The sequence below is a fragment of the Calonectris borealis genome, chromosome Z (assembly GCF_964195595.1).
Source record: "Calonectris borealis chromosome Z, bCalBor7.hap1.2, whole genome shotgun sequence".
Lineage (NCBI taxonomy): Eukaryota > Metazoa > Chordata > Aves > Procellariiformes > Procellariidae > Calonectris > Calonectris borealis.
Genome location: NC_134352.1, coordinates 48424949 through 48439576, shown reverse-complemented (window position 1 = coordinate 48439576; position 14628 = coordinate 48424949). Strand labels below are relative to the sequence as shown.

At 38.1% G+C, this 14628-nt stretch overlaps 1 protein-coding gene across 2 annotated transcripts in view; it reads right to left on the bottom strand.

The window, feature by feature from the left end:
- PCSK5 (proprotein convertase subtilisin/kexin type 5) overlaps positions 1 to 14628 on the bottom strand; it is a 260305-nt gene that overhangs the window by 229306 nt on the left and 16371 nt on the right. For both annotated transcript variants that reach the window (XM_075136217.1, XM_075136218.1), the window contains exon 2: positions 2847 to 2951. In XM_075136217.1, coding sequence (XP_074992318.1) covers positions 2847 to 2951 — 105 coding nt within the window. The remainder of the gene's footprint in view (positions 1 to 2846; positions 2952 to 14628) is intronic.

Below are 14628 nucleotides of genomic sequence, written 5' to 3'. Positions count from 1 at the left end.
GGCTCTTGATTCGTACTATGGTACTTTCATTGACCCCTGCCAAAGGCCAACCACAAGCAGCATATCAGCTGGAGAGAGAGGAAACCTCTGTAATAGATTTCATTCAACACTTAGTTTTGATGCATAGTACTAATCTCTGCTTTGAATCCACAAACTTCTCTCACTTCTTTGTTTTTCTATCAACACATAGGAAACACCACGTAACTATATGCAGGCCTAGAAAAGATGCTGTGGATAAAGCTATGTTTCAGATTTTCTACATGACAATCTATGTTGGGGACATTAAAGCCTCATTTGGGTATCTCTTCCTAAAACTACTTAATCCATTTCATCTCTAAATGACAACACGTAGCATTACTAGGCAAGGATGTGGAAGATAATGGAGAATATCCTGTTACACTGCATATCCTTTATCTTTTCATCTAAATACAGAGTAATGTTTGGTTAATGCTGAGAAATTGTCAAAAAATGTGTAATCCACATGTCTTCAGTTTATGTTCCCTCTTGGATCTATTCATATTGTTTATAACAGTGTCAAGAGGCTTTTCCAGCAGAAAAAATCAAGCCAAAGATCTTCAAAGCAATTCATTAATTGAAATCTACAATAGCAAGATTTTGTATTACCTATGTGTCTTCCTCTGTGCATTTACACAGTGAAATCAAACACTATCCACACAATTAGTTTAGAAATACCAGATTTCATAATGGTTCTTCCATTATATGCAGGTTATTTACATAATGAATTACCACTCAATAAAAGTTTCGTCATTTAAAATTTCATAAAAGAGCAAATCAGTGACCCACATCTGCAGCAAGCACAGATCAAGTTAATTGTATGTGTATGTTAAATGGGGAGGATTTTAAGCTTTAAGTAAACTACCACTAAATGATTTGGAAAGTAAACAAATCTCAGTGTTCCTTTGTTCACAAATACACATGCCATCTAATCTTCAAATATTGGCATTAGATACAGTCACATTCATAAATGCAACAGCATATAGTACTGGTCCTTCAAAATTCTCACAGCTGTGCAGTGTGCCTTATTTAAGATTAAACCTTTGTTTTTAAAAGGTCCAGCTTATAGAATACAATTTAATTTCCAGTCTGCTTTAATAATCATTAAATGTTATACACACTGAGGACAAACTGGCCTTTCTACAAATACATGTCCTTATATTGATATGTCTGCAGCCACACAAGAATTTCCAAGGCCAGGTTCAGTGGAGTAGTCACAAAGTCAATCACAAACACTTTTGCCAGATGTAGGTATTAGACCGTCAGCTTCTCTTTGGGTAAAAAATCATTAACAGGGTTGAGTACCTTGCACAACCCTCACTAGAGCTTCTCAATATTAAAGTGATATTTAACAATGATTCAGAAATTCAGAAATTCAGTACCACCAGCAGCACAGATGGGGGACAAGACCTAAATGGCGTAACATGGAAAGCACTGGAAAGTAAATGATGGCTCTGATTTTCTGCTGTGCTCTGCCTTAGAGTCTCTCATGATTCTGGCCACAGTAGTCTGGGCTGGCTGCTAGAGGTGCAGAAGGGGTAGCTGGAAGCTGGGTATAACACCAAAGCTTATGGTGGTATGTGCATGTGAACTTGTGCATTTGTGTGAAATCGCTCCACCTATGTGCACACGGGAGGGAGTGTGGACTGACGCAGATGTGAACACTTTCCCTTCCTTTTGCAGGATAGACTAGGATAGCCTAGTCTAAAAGCAGTGCTTGTTGTTTGAATGGTGAGTCTCAGCACTCGTGGGAACAGAGATTTGGGCTCTGATCATTTTCATACTAATCCCCAAAATACGCTGCTCAGCAGAGCTGCTGGTGCTCTTAAAGTGCACACGCTTTGTGTGCACTTCCCTAGTCTTGTCCCATCCTCAAGAGGAACTTCAGCCCTAGATACGGCTTTCCAGACTGCAGAAGTATTCCTGTATGGTGCTCAACTTGCACACCTACAGTATTCAAACTGTCTTCTACTGATAACTTTTACTTCTCATAAATTATTTGTCAAGTGAAACCTGACAACTCTTTCACAGACTTTAAAAAAAGCTTGACTGAAAAACACTAGGGATTTGGGGGTTTGTTGGCAAGAGTGGGTTGCATGAACAGCATAAAAAAGCGAATGGGATCTTCTCCAAACTTCCTTTCTAAAAGAAAACCAGAGGAAATCCAATTCTACAGTCTGTGATGAAGCTACTAACCACTGAAATTAAAGGATTAAAACAAAAGTGTGTCCTGGGTACAGATACCAGACAATATTATACTTAATTATAAATCAGTAATTAAATTATGTTGACAGTTATCTTTTATAGTATATACTGCAAAGATATGACACCATTTTTCAAACAGATCTTAAAATTAAGATCAGTAGGAACTACCAAAAGGACCGCAGAAAAGAGCATTCTTATTTTAATCCCTCATACACCAAGTCCAGAAAAAGACGAGAAAAAAGCAAGAGAAACTTTTCTCTGAACATGGTACCATACCACGTTGCTCATCTTCATTCTGAAAGCTGGTTGATTTACAGGAGATCTGCAGACATGAATGTTACACATGACGTTTTGCAGAGAAGCACACAGCACAGGGATTTAGTGCATTAATAAAATTCCTGTACTCCTCCATGAATGATGTTGGACCTTATGTTACAAGAATGGTACATACTTAATAGCATGGTATTGTCTTTGCTTCATTTTAATGGGAAGCAGAACCTTAGTGAACAGATAGCGTGTCACTTCTTGTAATGCTATATGCCGTTCAGGTGAATGTCCTCTAGTATGGTATTTCATATAAAACATGCAAAGGCTTTTGCCTCAGACACATAGGTGGATTTTCTTACCTTTGGTTCCATTGAAATGAAGCTGTGGGTACCTCTACTTGAGAGAACTGACCTTTTAATTGTTTTACTATGGTAGAAGTGGTAGTAGTCCTTCAGTGTTCCAATCTGCAAGGGGGGGAGAAGAAAAAAAGAGAGGCAGATTTAATTTATGAAAACCAGTTTTCTGTTTTTAATTTCTAAAAGTCTATAAATTATGCAATTTCCTGTGTGCCGAAATGTTACTTGAACCCACTGATCATCTTTCAAAAGAAGGACATATGATATGAAATGGATGGAGTGTCCTTGAGGCAGTAACTACATAACCAAAGATTATAATTGAGCTGCTTAGTCTGGCTGTATCTACCTTTTTAATGTTTAATTTATATGCAGTACTTTAAGTAATTCTATACCAATCTATATCCAAACCACCTTCAAATGGCAAGCATAAAAATCATCAAATGGCTATATGGTTATTAAAAAGAATCCCACCTAGTTTGCTTAAGGAAATGAACTGTAAAATGCTCTAGATTCAGTTATTTATATAATGAAATTATAAAAAGGACGTTCACAGCATCAGACATACAACAGGAATAGGCTTCCCTGTCTGCCGAATGTGGGCAAAAAGAAGTAGAAGAAAAAAAGACGGAAATGGTAATTTCATAGGATAATGACTAGCTTGAAGTGCAAAATCAATTCATGCAAAATTGCAAATTTTACAACAGTACAATAAAAATACTTCTTATTCATCCCATCAGTGCACAGTAGCAACGTAAATATTAAATTAAGACAGCCATCACAATTTGACAAAGAAATTTCCCTTTCCGGAGTCATTAATATCTAAACATTCACAGCTTGAAACTTTAGTTTCATGCACCTATAAACAAACATTCAGCCTCCTTGTCTTTAGGGAGAATGTCTCTCCAACTCATTTGGACCTTCTATTGCACTGCAAATCTTGTACGACACTTAATAATTTAGTTAAAAGTTCCTTAATGATGAGCAAAAAAGGGACAACTGAGCTTACTGTCATTTCAAGTTGAAACTCAAAGTGACCTCAGAAAATAGGCTTGGTTTTGCAAATAAATCTGAATGAAGTCACCAGAGAGGATGGAGCAACACTCAAAAACTCCAATCTTAAAAAAACCCAACACTATTCTGAATTTGCATCTGTAAGAATACACAAGCAGGAAACTTGAGAGTTCAACAGTAAAGAATAAAAGAGAAGTGGAAATAAGCCATTGACAAACTCCAAGAGTATTAGAAAACAGTATTTTAGAATATTAGAACACAAAAATCTTGAGAAAATATCAAAGTAGAGTAAGAAGAAATATTGATAGAAAATTATCAAGGAGCACTTGAGTATTTTACCTTAAAATTTAAGGATGTAAACAGCACAGGGGAATGAGGGACAACCTTTTTGGAAAAAAAAATAATGTATCAACAATTTAAATGAATTCATTAATAAGGAAAACTGCAACAGGGTCTAAGACATTAATCCCAGTCTGTGCAATTGGTCCATCGATATCTTCAATTCAGGAAGAATGACTTATGTTTACTTTAAATCAACTACTGAAACATTCCTTTAAACCGAGTTACTTTATTATAAACTAAATAGGAATTGGTTTGACTAACGCTACTTAAAGTATATTAGCACTGCAATAATAATTTTCATGTCTTTCTCTTTGAAAGGCAACTCCAGCTGAAATGGTGCAACTCTGTAGCATGGATGGTCTCACATCTCCACATGCATGCCCACAAATAAACCCTCCTTAAACATAAATGGGGAAGTCTTCTTGCAGACGCCTCAAAGAGCTGCAGGATTCTGGGCCTTTTGGGGAGGTCCCTGCTGACTGGAAGCTAGTCAATGTCATTCCAATCTACAAAAAGGGCATGAGGGAAGACTACAGACCTGTTAGTGTAACCACAGTTCATGGAAAAATTAGGAGAAGATTATACTGGGTACTATTGAAAGGCATTTAAAGAATAATGCCATCATCAGGCACAGTCAACATGGGTTCACAAAGGGAAAGTCCTGTTTAACTAATTTGATACCCTTCGATGATAAGGTCACCCACCTAGTGGGTGAAGGGAAGGCGGGGGATGTAGTTTTTCTGGATTTTAGTAAGGCATCCTTCTGGACAAGTTGTCCAACTGTGAGATGACCAAGCGCACAGCGTGCTGGGTGGAGAACTGGCTGAAGGGCAGAGTTCAACGGGTTGTAGTGAATGAGGCTACATCTGGCTGGCGACCAGTCACCAGTAGTGTTCCTCAGAGTTCAATTCTAGGGCCAGTTCTGTTCGATGTATTTATCAATGATCTGGATGCAGAAGTTGAATGCACCATTAGCAAGTTTGCTGACGATACCAAACTGGGAAGTGCTGTTGACTCTCTTGAGGGACAAGAGGCCTTGCAGAGGGATCTAGATAGATTGGAGCATTGGGCAATCATTAACGGCATGAAATTTAAGAAGAACAAATGCTGGATTCTGCACCTAGGACAAAGTAACACTGGGCACAAGTATAGACTGGGAGAGGAGTGGCTGGAGAGCAGCCCTGCAGAAAGGGATCTGGGGGTGCCGGCTGACATGAAGCTCAACACGAGTCAGCAGTGTGCCCTGGCAGCCAAGAGGGCAACCGGCGTCCTGGGGTGCATCAAACACAGTAGAGGGAGCCGGTCAAAAAAGGAGATTATCCCGCTGTGTTTAGCGCTGTGCGGCCTCACCTTGAGTACTGTGTGCAGCTGTGGGCCCCACGATTTAAGAAGGATGTGAAGGCACTTGAACGCGTCCCGAGGAGGGCAAGAAAGCCGGTGAAAGGGCCGGAAGGCATGTTCTATGCGGAGTGCCTGAGGACTCTGGGTTTGTCTGGTTTGGAGAACAGGAGGCTGAGGGGTGACCTCATTGCTCTCTGCAGCTTCCTGAGGAGGGGAAGTGGAGAGGGAGGTGCTGACCTCTTCTCCCTGGGATCCAGCGACAGGACATGTGGGAATGGCTCAAAGCTGCACCAGAGGAGGTTTAGACTGGACATTAGGAAGCACTTCTTTACTGAGGGGGTGGTCAAACACTGAACCAGGCTTCCTAGAGAGGTGGTCGATGCCCCAAGCCTGTCAGTGTTTAAGAGGCATTTGGACAATGCCCTTAATAACATGCTTTAACTTGGTCAGCCCTGAATTGGTTAGACAGTTGGACTAGATGATCGTTTTATGTCCCTTCCAACTGAAATCGTCTATTCTATTCTACTGCATCACTTTTGATTATATTAACTAGAGTTTATTCTGAGTTTAACAGCCTGTGGCACATTGAATGTGCCTTAGCATCAGGCTGCTGTTGTGCCCTTTTTGAATTATTATTATTTATATCAACCATTGAAATTTGGTGCCAGGGTTAGCACCAGTGCAGGTGCTGGCATACTCCCCTGAGAGAAAGGGGTGTAATCACTCACTTCCTGGACGTTTCCTGGACTCATCAGTAGCCTCAAACAGGGTTGAAGTGCTAACCACTGGAAAGTGGTGCTACTCTTGCTCCCTAAATCCTCAGAGACCAGTAAAGTGCATATTCACCATACCAGAGTACTCTACAAAGGTTACAGACCTTTTATGGACCTTGCTGTCTTCGGAGTGAATTAGAAAACTATTACTCTGTGTGTGTGTGTCTACACAAGCACACACATTTACTGAAAAGACACAGCTCAAGCACGTAACTGTATTTTACCACTGCACAGAACTGCATAAATAGAAAGGTCGTATCTCAGGGAAAATCAACATCTGCCCTGTTTTGTGTTACATAGATCTCAGTATCACCCAGTACTCTGTGTCTTGTCTTGCACTAGTTCGAGGATTTTTATTTATTTATTTATTTACTAAAGATAAACTCTAACTGATCCCTCTGAGGGCATGCAAACCAGCAAATTTAGGAGATGACCTAATTGCACTCCTGGAGGTCCTACAGTTTAGCAGCACTAGCCACGCACAGAAGCGATTGGAGGGATCTGCATGCTCTACCTTCCAGCCAAAGGAGGACAGCCTGACGTTTTGTAATGCTTGACAGCTGTACTCCCTCTGAGACCTTGGGCTCAGGAGGCAAAATTAATCCCTTAGAATTAAATGTGGTAATTGTAATGCCATGTCTTCCAGGCACCATCAGTTTTCAGATAATAACAATTATTAATAATAATAATAAATTAAAATGGTGATATCTACAGCTTTAGTTCATAACTGTCAATGAAATACAAGGATCCCAAATCCTTTAAAAGGAATTTAATTCATATTCACTAACTGCCAGTGCCTCTCACAGTAAGGTAACACCAGTGTTATAAAAAATTTTATTGCCCTCTTTTCCCTAATGGGAATTTACTTAGACCTTCCAAATCCTTGGACTACTTGGAGAACAGTTAAACCATGGAAATATAGCACAATAAAACTTATCATTATGGATGTTCTTGTTAAATTGGTTTTTATACTTTTAAGTACCAGGTCTTAGAGGCACTCTCAGAGGAAAAGCAATGCAAAGACAGAAACACCAGACTGCAGAGCTAACTACCTTAGAAACTGATGGCAATTTAACTGTTTTATCCTTGGGAAATCTTTGTAATCTCCTTTTTGACCTGGAGGACCTGATTTCTTTAAAAAGAAATAGAGAAACATTCCTGAGGAATTGCCAAGAGATGCCTTCCCAACAGTTTCTTATCTAGTAAATAAACTTTTTTGTAAGAGAAGAATCATCTAGACATCTGGCTGCAAAGTACACTTCTCCCAGTGGGCTGAATGGAAAACAATATGCTGTTGAGTTGGTGAATTGGTGGATATATTGTGAGGGTCCCTGTTTCTCCAGTCTTTAATGACTTTGGTCCTAAATGGATTGGAAGAGGAAGGCAGATCAGGTCCAAATCTGGTTCTGAACTCCATAACACACTAGAAGAGCCAAAGAAGCACAGATCTGCTACCCCTGTGCAGACCTGGAACATGAACCATTATAAATAGGTACAGCAATGTATTTCACGTGGGGTTGAAGATCTGATCCTTCACTTCTTTCAGAATTGCAACAAATTTCCAAAGTGCTGAAGTCCTTGACAGAAGGAAATACCAAGAACAGAGAGATGAAGAAAGTTTATCAGGTTTACTATCATCATCTCACTTTGACAAAATCACTTCAACTATATTTCAAACTTTAAAATGTTTAAAATGTTGTCACATTATACAAAGTACACTGGAAATGATGTTTCAGAGCAAAAATGAAACCGTTTCAGTCTGAAAAGGTTGAAACAGAATGCTTCTCAGGTGCTACCAGAGCTTTCTTCCCTGTGTTAAAAACCAACCTAGTATCGCAAAGCGTTTTGACAGAACCAAATGTTGACACAGGTTACAATACCGCTTATGCTCCTTCGATGCACACCACTCTGTAATGAACATGAAGGAGGTGAGCCCATAGCCCTTAATTCTGATCCCTGTTGGCTCCTTGTTATCCACAGGTGAAGACAGGTTCATTGATACTACAGAAAACTGCCGCTCCGTGTTCTTCTTGTGTTCCTCCAGACTTAGGAAGTATTAAACATCTTAAAACCAGGGTTCTGATTTCAGCATTTAGGGGCAAAAAAGCCCTGCAGAGGCTGTTAGTTGTTCACTGACCTACTCAAATTAAAGCACCCATATCTGGAAAGGGCATGTTCATCCAAGACCTGGAACCTGAACTTGACTTGTATTCCAAGCAGCAAAACTATGTATTGGAGTTTTGTAGGGGGTGGGATGGGTTTTTTTTCCCCATAAGATACTGCAATAGTGACCACACTTTCCTGACCTGCAGCTCTCTTGCCCAAAACCCCACTGACAGATCTCCATCATGCTGAGGCTGGAGGAGCAATCACCATGAGGACAGCTGCAGAGCTGCTCCCCCATCTGACCTGCAGACTGAGCTGGGGGCTCTTTCTCTCCCAAATATACCCTCTAATCAAAAGCTTTTTTATTGTTTTTTTGTCATCCCAATTGGGAATTTCACCTACTATGTGTCATTCACAAGAAATAATAGCAAGGTTTGCCCACATATGGCACACTGCAGTGAAGTGAAAGATTGGACCACTTTCAGTTTTGGACAATCTGGGGCTCTCACAAAGATGAGTTTATGAAATATTTAGGAGAGAGAAGCACAGGCCCTCCAGACCTTACTCAGTCTAAAACCTAAAAATTCCAACTTTTAAGAAGAGGCCTCTGTCCAAATATTTAAGCTCTCTGCTAGTCCCCTGTTGGGCTGATAGCCTACACTATCTTGCATGAGTTAAAATAGCTTCTTGGATTACTACAGGCAGATAATGTTAAAAAAAAAGCCAAAACCACCGGCAGTACTGAACACCATGGTCTTGTCTTGAGCTGCAGTAGCAAGATAATACTGCTCTGATGACTAGTTTTCGGGATGGAAATAATGATGTTTAGTCTCTGCATTACAGAGGCTCTGAATCTGTACATTACAGGAATATCACCGGGGGCGGGGGAAGTGCACTTTTAATGTGCCCAAACTTAGTTAACCAAAAGAATTCAAAGCAACAGCAGAACCAAGGTGATGTGTATATGAACACAGATTGTTGTCTCAGACGCAACCCAGCATACTCTGAAAGCTTGAATTCCAGCTACGCTCAAATGCCCAAATAACCTAGTTCTCAGCTCTATTTTAAGCCCAATTAGCTAACAGAAATTCGACAGCCCAAGTTGTGAAAACATCTCTGTATGTGCTCGAGGTAGGAATAGCCTAACTTGCCAGCTCACATCTTTGCTTCTCTCATGTTCCTTTCTCTTCAGGTTTGCTTTAAAGGGAACTGATACGTCTGCAGAGCGTTGCTGTTCCTGAATAGTGACACTCTGAACAAGTTGGGCTTGGTCTTAAATGCACCCCTCCTTCCTGAAACATTTTTTGAGTCTCCTAGATAGAAAAAAAACTGTATTGTAATCAAGAGTTCTTGCTTTGTTAAATCTTTGGTCTGGAGGACAGGACAGTTCAGCCAGAAAAAGGAGATTCCCTTCTGAACCACCTGCATATGAAAAATAAACCCCAAAAGGCAGATAAATTAAACCACATGGCTATTACAGCAGAAACATCACAATTTCCATAGAAATAAATCAGGTTCTATCTCTTCACATGGTAGGAACATGCTAACACTTTACCACTTTACCCTTGACGTTCCCTCTCCTTCTATTTAAGTGGGGAGAAAAACGTATCACCTTACTGAATTAACATATGCCACTCTGGACTTCTTTTGTATTTTTCCTTTGTGTTTCAGCTATTTGAATGGAAAAATTTTGTCTGGCACTTACCTTGAGCTAGGAAAGTACTGTTTGGCTTTTTAAACAGTTGATGTAAATAATGAATAACAGAGCCATTAAAATAAAGTAGCTCCGCATTATGTTCTTTCAGTTAACGTCACTGCTGTTGCTTACACGCTGCTGTATTTTGCTTTAAAAATAAAGTAGCACATTAATTCTTTCACTGGAAAAATGAACATAAGCTCTCTAGCCTTTTAACTTTTCATGTGCTTTGTTAGTACGATAAAAAAGTAACAATATCTTCAGGTCAATTATAATTATTGGTATCATTCTAATTTGGTATCAAGGCTGAGATTTTTTCAAGGTCACTTCGTAAATTTTAACGTGAATTTGAATTTTTATGTATCTGTTAGGAGCTTTAAAATTCTCAGAAAATATTACTGTAGCTAAACTAAGTAAAAAAGCAGATTAAAAAGAACATAAAAAGAACATTTCAATTTCCAGTGGAAATTCTTTACATGAGTTGGTATATTTACATGAGTTGGTATACCTCTATAAAAATACTTTTTTCTAATAGGTTTTCTTTTCAAGGCTTTCTACTATGTTCCAGAATATAATCTAAACATATTTAGAGTCTCAATTATATGCTATAATTAAAATTTAATTCAAATTAAAATCTAAATTTAAATATAGAATTCTAAATTCCTAGTTAGATTTATTCTAAAATATTTTTAGAATTCCAAAATTCTACTTCTCTAAATAGAGACATGTTCTGTTCTAAACATATTTTAAAATATACTTAGCAATATAAAACAAATTAAGTTTCCTTTGAGACTGATAATTGGCCTATAACTTTTACAAAGTTCAGGTAAATTGGAAGAAGCTTCCTAGATCATGCCTTCTGCTTACAGGTTACTTTTGTACAGTTGTATTTTAAAACAAATATTGCCAAATGTAATTCTGCTTTTTGAGATTCCAGTACGTTACTGTTCTCCACACTAACATGTGGAATTACTGGGGGGGGGAGAAGAGAAAAAACCGAACACCTAAATGGCAACATAAAATGTTTTGCTTCATCAAAAAACTGTTTTGTCATGTAACACAACTATCTTTGCAATAATGGGAAAGCATTAAGTCACAAAAGTGGTGACTTAGGAGGTAATATGAATTTATAGAATAAGTTCAGATATTAGAAAGATATAAATCAGAACTGTATTGTAGCTTTATTCTAATACATGCTAAATCACACTAAGATTTATTAATTTAATCTACCCTACTATACAGGATGAACAATCCTTCCAAAGAGGATTGTAGCTTCTTTTTTGGGTTATATATTCATATAAATCCTGTGGATATTTGAATGAAGATCTTTCTGCCTTACTGAGTTCTGAAAGGAGGTGAGGTTAGCTGATTTTCTTTAAAATAAAAACACACTTTGATCATATTTAATTACAAAAAATGCTACTTCTAGAAGTGCAGGAAAAAAAGAAGAATACTCAAGCCAAATCATAAAAAGAGAAATCCCAAAGACACCCATCAGGTAAATAAAGCCAACAAAAAGCTGCCTGAATAAAGACCAGGTGAAAACGATGTTTGAGGCTTACATTGATGAGCAGCGAAGAGAATTGTGCCTTATACGCCACAGGTCACATGAGACCACAGTAAATACATATTCCTTCCAAAAATTATGACAGAAGCAGAGCCTGAGCTTGGCCCCCTACCTTTGTCTGTTGCAGCTCTGAGAACAAGAACACGCATCAGTCTTTATGGGAGGACAAGAGCTGGCAGAGTCCTTGAATCTGAACTGTGCTGCACGTTGGTATCCTCTGAACACTTGCTGTGTGGTACCACTTCCCCAGAAACAAGGGCACATAAACATGCTCTCAGTGAAGTTAAGAATGAATCAAATGTGAGAAGTGGAAGATATCTGGACACTATGTTGATTGTTCAAACATTAAATTCAAAGAAATCTCACTACAGTACTTGAAATCTTTCTTTTAAAGTCAGTAAGGAAGAGTTTCATCCACCTCCTCTCTAGGACTGATAAATAGGTTGTGACTATTAGAACAATGTTCAAAAAGTAGCTAAAAATTAATGAACACAGAGTCCTTAATTATTGGGGGGGGAAGGTTTTTGTATGAAGTGCAGGTTTGGTCTTCCAACAGATATATTAGCATAAAAGAGTTGGTCAGAGATGGCGAAGGAAGCCATTTCCATATCTGTCATATGAAATGTTATAATTCAAGTACAATAACGGATATTAATAATTGCAACCACAGTGCCACTGTGAGCTTCGCCTAAGGAGGCATCGCAGCAATTGGCAAGTTCATATGCCTATCAAATAAAGCAATGCAAGGTTGCTCAGCAACCTGTGACCGTGGGTTTGCAGTTCCAGAGCAACATTACATGTTTCATGAAAATTCTCAGAAGGAAATCAATTACTGCCTTCACTCCCATTAATCTTTTCTATTGTTTCTTTTCAATACAGAAAGCAGTGCAATGTAAACTGTTAGTTCATGCCCCTTTTTGTGAAACCCAGTGAGTCACCACCTTATTTCTGCAAGTAAAAATGAGTGCAACAAAGTGTATTTGTTTTCTGCTCTATGAACAAACTTAACCTCTACAATATTTCAAGTGACTTCAACACAGTCATCATGCATTGCAAGTTCAAGCCATAACAAATGTTGTTTGTAACTGCAAAGAAGCTGTTAGGCAATATGGTAATGTTTGTTTCAGTAAACAGTCCCCATAATGAAGCCATCGAATAGGAAACAAATACCATTAACATTTTGAGGGGTCAACTAAATTGCCACTGCTTTCTGAAACATTTTTTTCCCTTTCCTAACTCACTACTCTGTAATTTAAAATATCTAAATGATATACTGCATCGCTTGAAATGAGCTTTATCACTATTTTATTGACTTCCAATCCTATTTCATGTTGTATCACTGAACAAATGTAAAATGATGAGAGAACAAGGACGGATACACATGCAGTATCATGAATGTTTATTTAAGTAGCAAACAGAACTGCCATATTCCATACATTATTAGCTACTCCAGACTCTAAGGATTATTGTTGCTTCGTAATCTGTACTTTCTGATATGTAATTATAATAAAGCATAAGAATGAGGCTTGACAAAGTTCTGACACTGCTATTTCAATCATGCAAACAGTATAAAGGGTAGTTAAGAAATAGGTTTTATTTTTTAACAAACTACAGCAAGAGAAGTTTCACTGCAAAGAATGTTCATATTCATTTCCTTTTAAATCTTAATCATGAAATATTTAATAACCATCGTCCCTGTCCTGAAACTTGTAAACAGCTGCCCAGTCCCAGTGGGATCAAGTCCCTGCTCATTTACAAAACCATAAATCAGAAATAACTCTGTTGAAGCTAATGGAATTTAAGAGGCATAAATCAAGGGCAATCAAATCTAATGGGGTTACTTGTATGAGAAAAGACTTAAGAACTGGGCACCAAGTTAGATATACTGTTATATCTCTATCCAGTTATTTAAACATCAGTGTAAAACTCTTAAGCACATTAATAGCAATGGGGTTTATAACATTCAAAATGACTAATGCAGTGACCTACAGTAGTCATACTGTTTCCAGTGAACATTTATATTGCCAGCAATAAACCTTTTCATGCTGTACTTTGTCTTACAAATCTGAATTCAGCTCTTACTGGTCATAGTAAATACAATGTTTTCATTTAAGTGACTTTCTCATGAGACTTGATTTAAGCAATTTCCTCCTCTATCACCAATATAATTTACTGAAGAGTAATAAAGAAGTGACTCACGGGAATGTCTAGCACTAAATTAAGTTCACCTATGTGGTGTGTGTAGGCACTAAATCCAACGGTCTTTTACAGTGAATCTAGATCATACATCCTCAACTTTGTACTGCACCAAAGTCTGATGATCTTCCACTCTGTACAAAATGCTTAACCGAATACAGAGAAAGGTGCAACTTGTCCAGAACCAGGCACGATGCCGACACATTCATCTATCTTATTTGGTTAATGCTAGAGCTGTACAAAAGTTTATACTTTTTGTGTAAAAGTAAGGTTTGCCAGCATCCATTATTTATATAAGCAGTCTCCACACCCACATGTAATCGCATTGATTTTGATAAGACAACTTGAGCAACTATTCATATGAGTAACAGTTTCTGGAGAGGATCTTATAGCTCCCTAAGTTTAATAGTATGAAAACAAAAAAGTTCTTTCTTTGACAGGATCTAAAGATACACATAAAGAAAAAGCAAGTAAGCAAGCAAACAAAACCAAAAAATAATCCCCAAAACAACTGCATTATGTAGCATTCAAACCTAGTAAGAAAGAAAACATCAACATCATCATAACTAATATTGAGTAAGGATTTCAAAAAATATTCCAGCACACCAAGGAACTGTTAATTCTAGCATAGTCCTGTAATATTCCGCTTAAAGTAACTATTTGCAATCACAACAACAAAAAAAACATGTGACGTATGACATACTAATTCAGATATACGCAGGTCCCTCCTGCTACTTCCTCCTACCAACTTCC